General features: G+C 47.3%; 1 protein-coding gene across 3 annotated transcripts; it reads left to right on the forward strand.

Moving 5' to 3' along the window:
- The first annotated feature begins 706 nt into the window (after positions 1-706).
- On the forward strand, positions 707-7,417 carry LOC129827851 (protocadherin-18-like). 3 transcript variants are annotated; one of them, XM_055889086.1, is made up of 4 exons: positions 707-3,607; positions 4,093-4,181; positions 4,483-4,667; positions 5,897-7,417. In XM_055889086.1, exons 1-4 carry the CDS (start codon positions 1,109-1,111, stop codon positions 6,850-6,852), a joined length of 3,729 nt encoding a protein of 1,242 aa, XP_055745061.1. In that variant the 5' UTR covers positions 707-1,108; the 3' UTR covers positions 6,853-7,417. The 3 variants fall into 3 exon arrangements, with proteins under 3 accessions (XP_055745061.1, XP_055745063.1, XP_055745062.1); XM_055889088.1 differs by having other exon boundaries at positions 4,483-4,598; XM_055889087.1 differs by having other exon boundaries at positions 4,126-4,181.
- The last annotated feature ends 2,551 nt before the right edge of the window (positions 7,418-9,968 follow it).

Consider the following 9,968-nt stretch of genomic DNA (forward strand, 5'->3'; position numbering starts at 1 on the left):
CCTCACTCAGTAAAAAGCTAGATTTAGGGATCCACAAACCTTCACTCTTATAGTCTTCTCTACACACTGGTGGCTTGGAAATGTGAGGCTATGTATCCTTCTTATCACCATGACTTTAGGAACAAAATTGGTAACCAAATTGTATCCACTGTAACCAACTTGAATACCCCTTTACATGTTGTGTCCAATGTTACATATTTTGTTTAATGTTTTCCAGTTAAATATACGAGACAACCACATATACAATTCACCTTAAAATATATAGTGCATTTTTACTGACAGCTGCGTATAACCAGAGCATAAAACGCAAGCAGGGCTATTTTGGGGGATATTATATGGAATGTTAAAGTTCTTTGTCATGTTTAATGTAGGAAAAAAAACGGACAGTGGCACACGTTTGTGAATTGCAGCTATAACAATATGCAGTGTCGAGGCAGCTTTGGGTCAATCTGGACATGTTTAAAGTTCTCCCTGAATAATCCTCATTACCTATTGTTGTGGCACACTTTAAAACTACATCTTTGGGTTGGTCCTCCCGGCATCTGGAATCAATGGGCCCTCTGTGTCGTGAGTGGACATCCTGGATGCAGGGAAGGGGCAGCACTTGATTTAGGGAGGGGTGAAGAGGAGAGGGAGGAGGGGTGGGGGAATGTTTTTGTGTGAGCTGAGGAAAAAGACGCAGTTTGGGTGAGGGGCGGGCTATCAGGGCCAGTCTGTCTACCGAGACGAGACACAGACGGCAGGAGCGCGCGACAGAGCAGAGCGCACAGCAACACAAGCGGAGCTGCGCCTTTTCTCCTCGCTCAGATTTCCAGACACACACTCACACACAGAGACCGTGTAAGTGGATGTATGCAACAGATCCGTCTACGATAGCAAGAAAAAACTGCATTTGAGTCGGAGTTCTTTGTTGTAAAATCGAAGCTAAAAAAGAAAGCTGTGACCTGGTTCATCTTGGGTTCTCAAATCTCCATCTTTAAGTCAATTTGTGCGACTTTTCCCCGACGGTGACTTACTGGTGGGATTTAACATGCCCAACTTTTGAGAAAGCATATTTTTTCAGACCTTGCTCCTCTGTGGAACTGTAGCCCTAACCTGGGTGCTGAAGATGGGTGCCAAAATGAATACACCCAGAGTGAATATAGTATTTTCCACTGCACTATTATTATTTTTGGTTGGAATTATGCAGGACGTTTCTGGTAAGAATTTGAAATATAAAGTTTATGAAGAGCAAAAAGTGGGCACAGTGATTGCAAGGCTAAAGGAAGACGTGGCGGGTGTTCTTTCTAAATTACCGAGTTCAGTGTCCTTTCTGTTCCGTGCTATGCAGCGGGGGAGCACTCCGTTTCTGTCGGTTCGGGAGGAGGACGGTGAAATCACCATAGGGACCAAGATTGACCGGGAGAAGATTTGTGAAAAGAACCTCAACTGTTCCATCGAATTTGACGTTATCACTCTGCCTACTGAATACCTCCAGCTCTTCCACGTCGAGGTGGAAGTCTTGGACATTAACGATAACTCGCCACAGTTCTCTCGTGCCATCATACCCATTGAGATCTCCGAGAGCGCATCTGTGGGAAACCGGATCCAGCTGGACAGCGCCACGGACCCAGACGTGGGAGATAACTCCCTTTACTCTTATTCCCTGACACCGAATCACTTTTTCAAAATCGACATTAGGACCAGAACCGACGGTGCCAAATACGCAGAGCTTGTTGTGTTGAGAGAGCTGGACAGGGAGGTGCAGTCCAACTACCAGCTGCAGCTAACGGCCTCGGACAATGGAGTCCCCCCGAAGTCCGGCTCCACTTTGCTCAAGATAAGCATCTCGGACTCCAATGACAACAGTCCGGCTTTTGACGAGCAGGCTTACGTTATTAATCTCATGGAAAACTCACCACTAGGGACTCTACTGATTGATTTAAACGCCACAGATCCGGATGAGGGCACAAACGGTAAAATAGTTTACTCTTTCAGCAGTCATGTCTCTCCCAAAATACTGGAGACGTTTAAAATTAACCCTGAAAATGGTCAAATCACTTTGATTAAAAAAGTGGACTATGAATCTACGTCATCTTATGAGCTGGACATTCAGGCACAGGATCTGGGTCCCAACTCCATCCCTGGACTTTGTAAAATCGTCATCAAAGTGGTGGACGTGAACGACAACAAACCGGAGATCAACATTAACCTGATGACTCCTGGCAAGGAGGAGGTGGCCTACATCTCGGAGGGCGCGCCAGTGGACACCTTCATAGCACTGGTGCGCGTGGACGACAGTGACACGGGGCTCAACGGTGACGTGGTGTGCCGCCTGCACGGCCACGGTCACTTCCGGCTGCAGAAGACCTATGAGAAGAATTACATGATCCTGACCAACGTGTCTTTGGACAGAGAGAAGAGGTCAGAGTACAGTCTGACAGTCATAGCTGAGGACCGCGGCTCTCCAAGCCTCTCCACAGTCAAACACTTCACTGTACAGGTGTTGGATGAAAACGATAACCCGCCTCGCTTTGAGAAGAGTCGCTACGAGGTCTTCAAGTCAGAGAACAACTCTCCAGGGGCCTACCTGATGACAGTGGTAGCGTCCGACCCTGACCTGGGCACTAACGGTCAGGTGACCTACACGGTGGTGGAAGCTCTGGTCCAGGGAAGCCCCATCTCCACCTACGTCACCATCGACCCGTCCAACGGCGCCATCTACGCTCTACGGAGCTTCGACCACGAGGACGTTAGCCGCATCGCCTTCACCGTCCAGGCACGCGACGGAGGGAACCCCGCCCTCTCCTCCAACGCCACCGTCCTCCTGACTGTGCTCGACGATAACGACAATCCGCCCACCATCCAGTCCCCACCCCTACGGAACCACACCGCCGATCTACCTCTCTGGAGACACGCCTCCGCCGGTCAGCTGGTCACCATCATTAAGGCCACCGACCGTGACACCGGTGCCAACGGCGAGCTGAGCTGCTCCATCGTCGGGGGCAACGAGGAGGGCCTGTTTGTGATGGACGCGCGGCGATGCGAGCTGCGGACCAATGGCAGTCTGGAAGGGGTTCCCAAGGACGTGCTGGAGATCAGGGTGGAGGTGCAGGACAGGGGCACCACTCGCCTGTCCACGGGGGCCCTGCTCCGCCTTTCCCTTCAGGAGAACATGGACATCCTGCCCCCAGACCTCCCCACGGGCCCAAGCCAGCCACCGCTGGACCTCTCCCTCATAATCATCATCTCCCTGGGGGCCGTGTGTGCCCTGCTGCTGGTGGTCATGGTGATGTTCACCACGGCACGCTGCAACAGGGAGAAGAAGGACCCACGCAACTCGTACAACTGCAGGGTGGCAGAGAACACGTACCAAAACCACCCGAAGAAGCCCTCTAGGCAGATCCATAAGGGAGACATCACCCTAGTTCCCACCGTCAACGGCACCCTGCCCGTTCGGGCACACCCACGCTCACCTTCTGCTTCGCCTGCCCCGGAGAGGGGCACCATGGGCAGCCGGCAGAGCCAACACAGCCGCCAGTCGCTTAACAGCCTAGTCACCATCTCCTCCAATCACGTCGCAGAGAACTTTGCTCTGGAACTGGCCCATGCCACGCCCCCTGTCGAGGTAAGAAGAAGAGAGAGAGAGGGTTTAATTTCATACCCTAAGTCCTTAGTGATGTATTACTAGATGGTTATATGAATATTTTGTCTGCTAATGGCAGTCTTTGAATCTCTTAAATGCCTTTGGAATAAAATAGACTACCATCAACTATGGATCTATAGAATAAAAAATGACTGAGTTGATTAAGCTTTGCCTCATATTATGGTGATATAGAAATGTAATAATGTTTATAATTAGGATTTTTGCGTTCCATATTTTCTATTTGTGTGCCCCACGTTGTGTTATGTTCAGTACGCCGTCCCTTATTTCCCATGATCATCTCATGTTTTAGAACTCGTCACATCAACCTTCATCCAGCTCATGTGTCCTTATGCCTGTCTGTTCCCAGCAGTATTCATTCATTCATTCATTTTCCCTTTTCATTTTCCCCTTTATTTTCACTTTCCTTTCTTTTTTTTCTTTTTTTCCTTCTTTTTTTTGGATTGTAGCAAGTCTCACAGCTTCTGTCCATGCTCCATCAGGGCCAGTACCAGCCAAGACCCAGTTTCCGTGGCAACAAATACACCAGGAGCTACAGGTACCTACATCTTAAAATAAACACACCCGAAGGGAATCAGAATGTATGTGTTTAAGAATGTGTGCATAACTCAGTAAGGCTCTAAGGCATATCCTACAATGCTTTACATATTCCTATAAAGCTTGTGGTGCTATTCCCTCTTAGGCCTATATGTGCCTTGTTCTATTTTAGGACTCAACCTTAAGAATTGCATCCAAAAACCTCCACTGCACTTAGTTTTGATACATGCATAAGCCTTGAACCATCCTCCAATGTGGTTTTCTATGAAAGTTCAACCATCATTTCTTCTCACCGTCTCCAGGTATGCTCTAAATGACATGGATAAGTTTAGTCTGAAGGACAGTGGTCGTGGTGACAGCGACGCTGGGGACAGTGACTACGAGGCAGGGAGAGAGTCTCCCATCGACAGGCTCCTGGGTGAGGCCTTTACTGAGCTATACCCCCCTGACGGCCAACACAGACCCCATCCACAGCATCCGCATGCAGGTATACACCCCTCACCTCGTTTCAAACCCGTCACCCCCATCACCACTCTCCACCGATCCAATATCAACTCCCTTCCTCTACATGTCCATTCTTTACTGACCTCTACCAACACACTGCATGCAGGTATACTATCCTCACCCCTTTCACAATATCACTCCTCTCACCCATCTTAGCCCTTACCCCTACACTACAGACCTCCACTGAGCTATCCTCCATCACACCACCTCACCCCTTCCACTCTCAATCACCCCTCATCCCCAACACCTCTGACAGATTCACTCCCCAGCTGCTTATCAGCACAGTGACTGGGTGGGACTGTGGAGGGAGAAAATAGGGAGAATTATCACCCGTTTCTCTGATGAGAAAAAGCTCTCATCTCCTCCACAACACAATTATTTCAGAGTGCGATCAGGCAGCCAGGCAGGCAGGTGAAGAGGCAGGTTGGAGTGGTTTATCGACAGCTTTGAAAGGCGTTTTTTGTAAATCAGTCCGGTTAATCTTTCATCAGCGGGGGAGCCAATCTGCTGCCTGCCTGCCTGGCCGCGGCTGCTGTTTTTCTAATGTTCCCCAATGCACTCTTCCTTCATCAGCTCTAAGATGTATTACAAATGGTCCTTTTATGGTAATGAGAGCGTAATGAAGTCCCTGAATAGTATGAGTGAATAACCAGCGCTCTTTAATGAAGGCTTTAACTTGGCATATTTGATTTGTCTAATTTATTCTTCAGAGATTTTTCATTTGAAAATTTAATATTGAATAGACGTGACATGAAAGGGAAAAATGCAGGCTTTTGAATGAGTAATAGTGGCCATTGATCTGGCCTAGTGAATTGTCCCGACATGTTAATTGCATGTTATAGGTAGTATGCTCTCGCCCACAGAGTGCTGTGCAATCTAATTAGCTTAGATTTCAACCCATGTTTGAACCCAGATCACACAACTGTGTTTAAAGATGAATGGATATCAAATGTTTGATGTTATTAAAAGACTGTATGAAAGACAATCTCTCATCTCTTCCCTTCAAAACCACTTTCTAATTCTATGCCTGCTCATCACCATCTCCCCTCATCACAAGTCTATCAACAAAAGAACAGTAATACCCAGAACAATCTATGGTGTGTGTATGTTTAAATGCATGGCCACATGGGGCCAACCTTCTATGTAGTTCATCTATGCAGTGCCTTGTGACTGTATCCATGACCATGTCTCTCTCTCCCTCTCTCTCTGTAGCGATGAGACTGTGCACTGAGGAGTGTCGTGTCCTGGGTCATTCTGACCAGTGCTGGATGCCTCCCCTGCCCTCCCCAGCCTCCTCTGACTACCGCAGCAACCTCTTCATCCCAGGAGATGACCCCCGCCAGGCCAGAGACCCCGAGCAGCCCCCACAGTCCTCCGACCCCGCCCATCCTCATGCCCAACGCAGCAACCAGAGCTTCTCCACCTTTGGCAAGGACAACCAGGAGGGGGCCGAGGAGGGAGAGGCGGAAGATGGGGGAGAGGAGGGGGAGGACCTCTGTGGAACCACCTCCCTGCTGTCAGAGATGAGCAGCGTGTTCCAGAGGCTCCTCCCCCCATCGCTGGACTCCTACATCCAGGTCAGTGAGACCCAGAAGGGAGGTACGAGTGTGGGGGGTGTAAGTGTCCCAATGACGGGGTCACTGGACAGGAGGAGGGGTCACTTGCCAGGTAAGCCCAGTGCTGCAGCCCACCAGCAAGGTGTGGCAGCGTGGGCTGCCAACACCCACTTCCAAAACCCCGGATCTAGCATCGGGCCCTCAGGCCATCCACACCCCCAGAACGGTAGCTACCACACCCTCAAACCCAGCACCAAGCTCAGCCCCCAGAACAACCACAAGAACCAGGTCGTTGGGCACGGACAGCACGCCCCCACCCCCAAGAACAGCCCTCTCCTCACTGCCCTGGTTAGCCCTACCCTGGTGGTACCCTCCCTGGCCCCTGCCCCTGCCCCCATCCCTGTCCCTGTCCCCCTCCCGGGGCCTTGCGGTAAGTGGCTCCCAGCCATGGAGGAGATCCCAGAGAACTTCGAGGAGGATGAGTTTGACTCGGTGCTGGGGCAGCTGGGACACCTGCAGGGGAAGAGGAGCGACAGCCGGCATGAGTTGATGGATGCCAGCGAGCTAGTGGCTGAGATCAACAAACTGTTACAGGACGTCCGGCAGAGCTAGACATTCTTAAATACCCTCCACTCAACACCTTTGAACTCTGACCTCTAACTTTCTGACTTCCTGTCAGGAGTCCTGCCATGTGTATGGAGGGGGAGCTGAGGAGTCTGGGTAGGAAAAAAGAAAAGAGAAACAAACTAAAGACATAGACCTGCAATTGTCATTAGAGTTGCATTTCTAACGTATTTGTGTTTTGTGAATGCTAAATATCCAAATAATGTTTGTATTTTCTGGTTTGGTACACAATGTACACAATGTGACTGTATTTATCTTTGTATTTTAAAAATACATTTGTATTCTTATATTTATTTAAAAATATGTATATAAACTTAATCAATCAGAATTATATTTTTATATATTGAATGCATGTTTAATGGGAGGAAAAAAAATCAAGATTTTTGACATGCAACTGAAAATCTACATATTTAATATTGTCTTTTGTGAAATGTTTTTTATGTCACTATTATTATATGTATACGTGAATATATTCATTATTGGACACAAGTCTTTGTGGTGCATTGTGGGAACGTGTGGAGAAACACAAATAAAGTGGAAGACACAGAACTAATATGAGTTTGTCTCTGTTTAATCTTTGACTAATGTTGTCATTGTATTAGAGGAAGGATGTCAGAGACAGATCTATTAACTACACTGAGAAAAAATATAAACTCAACATGTAAAGTGTTGGTCCCATGTTTCATGAGCTGACATCATAAATCCCAGACATTTTCCATACGCACAAAAAGCTTATTTCTGTTGCCAGAGACATTCTAATGTTCATTTCTTGTTTTAGAGAATTTGGCAGTACGTCCAATCAGCCTCACAACCACAGAACACTTGTAACTACGCCAGCCAAGGACCTCCACATCTGGCTTCTTCACCTGCGGGATCGTCTGAGTGGGAGAGTATTTCTGTCTGTAATAATGCCATTTTGTGGGGGAAAACTCTTTCTGATTGGCTGGGCGTGGCTCCCCAATGGGTGGGCCTGGCTGCCAAGTGGGTGGGCCTAAGCCCTTCAAGGCCCAGCCATGGCTGCACCCCTGCCTATTCATGAGAAATCCATAGATTAGGGCCTAATTCATTTATTTCAATTGACTGATTTCCTCATATGAACTGTAACTCAGTAAAATCTTTGAAATTGTTGCATGTTGCATTTATATTTTTGTTCAGTATAAATGAAATGTTTCCATAGGAGGTTGAGAACCTTTGCTGATCGCCCAACATTTGTCATACAGAAGGATATTAGAGGCATGGCCTTGGTATCGTGTTTGTTTGTGTGAGAGAGAGAGAGAATTTATATTCCTACAAAGAGATGCTGATAGCACAATACTGTCTAGATTTGCTCGTCATGGCTCATATCAACGCATCTTCCCAGACACGCTAGACACACTCCAATTCACATACCGCCCCGACAGATCCACAGATGACACAATCTCTATTGCACTCCAAAATGTCCTCTCCCACCTGGACAAGATGAACACCTATGTGAGAATGCTGTTCATCGACTACAGCTCAACACCATAGTGCTCTCCAAGCTCATCACTAAGCTCAGGACCCTGGACTGAACACTTCCCTCTGCATCTGGATCCAGGACTTCCTGACGGAAGGGTAGGCAACAACATCTCCACCACGCTGACCCTCAAAACAGGGACCCCCTCAGTGGTGCGTGCTTAGCCCCTGTACTTCCTGCGTGGCCGCGCACGACTTCCAGCACCATCGTTAAGTTTGCTGACGACACGACAGTGGTTGGCCTGATCACAGCCAACGATGAGACAGCGTATAGGAAGGAGGTCAGAGACCTGGGAGTGTGGTGCCAGGACAATAACCTCTCCCTCAGAGTCAGGAAAGACAAACGAGCTAATCGTGGACTACAGGAAACGGAGGGCCGAGCATGTCCCTATCCACATCGACGGAGCTGTAGTGGTGCTGACATATGGAACTGTTTTAAGATGGTCGTACCATGGATCATTTAGCTATTTGATTTTGAATTTTAGGACTCCTTTAAATATAAATAATTTTATTTGTATTGATAAATCCCATAGAAATGCATTGAATAACATTGATAAATGGTAATAAGGTTTTGAAGTATCTGTCCTATATCAAGGAGATATAATAAAGCTGAGGAAATATATATATTTTGCACATATTTAACCCTTTTTTGGGTTGGCACAAAACTACATGTCCCTCCATACTTAAACTGACTGATTTTTATGGGGATTGTTTTTGTTATGTTACTTATATTGACGCACAGGTGCGTCAGTAGACTCTAGGGGGATATTATGATTTATCCTGTTGCCTAGTCACTTTATCCCTACCCATATGTACATTCTGTATCTACTTCCATTACCTCGTACCCCTGCACGTCGACTCGGTACTGGTACCCCGTGTATATAGCCAAGTTATCATTACTCATTGTGTATGTATTCATTATGTTATTATTTTTCAATTATTTCTCTACGTTTTTTCGCTCTGCATTGTTGGGAAGGGCCCGTAAATAAGCATTTCACTGTTATTCTACACCTGTTGTTTACGAAGCATGTGACAAATAACATTTGATTTGATTGTTTTAGATTTCCACTAGAAGAGATAAATATGAGCTCACCCTATTGGGAGAAAGAGCTCACTATTGGTCGAATAGCGGTCAGTTCTACTCCATCAAACTGTTCTTGGATACAACAGTCAGGGCTTCTCTTATTCATGTCCTAGATATTTGGACGGAGGCTGTTCATGTCAATATAGTGCTCTCTCCTATTTTCCTCCTGGTGGATGGCGGTATCGATACATACAGGTGTCAATGGCGCACTGAAAAACCTTGGTTCTATCATCACCGCTTACTCCTGCTTCTTCTGATGACTTTACCCATCTGAAGGTCTGAGGCTCAGTTTGAAACAAAACAGAGCCCCCTGGAGGCCCTAGTGAAGTACTGCAGAATCAGGTTCCAACATTTGCAAGCAACTGGAGCTGAATTCACCTCACGCTCTCAACCCTGTAGTCAAAATAATTCACAGACACTCCACCGTGGCGCTACCTACAAACCGAAGACATTCACTCACTCATTCAGTATGTCGAAATAAAGCAGATGAGCTTAACTGTACCGTACGAGAAAACATTTAGTGTGG

The sequence above is a fragment of the Salvelinus fontinalis genome, chromosome 29 (assembly GCF_029448725.1).
Source record: "Salvelinus fontinalis isolate EN_2023a chromosome 29, ASM2944872v1, whole genome shotgun sequence".
NCBI classification, from domain to species: Eukaryota; Metazoa; Chordata; class Actinopteri; order Salmoniformes; family Salmonidae; genus Salvelinus; species Salvelinus fontinalis.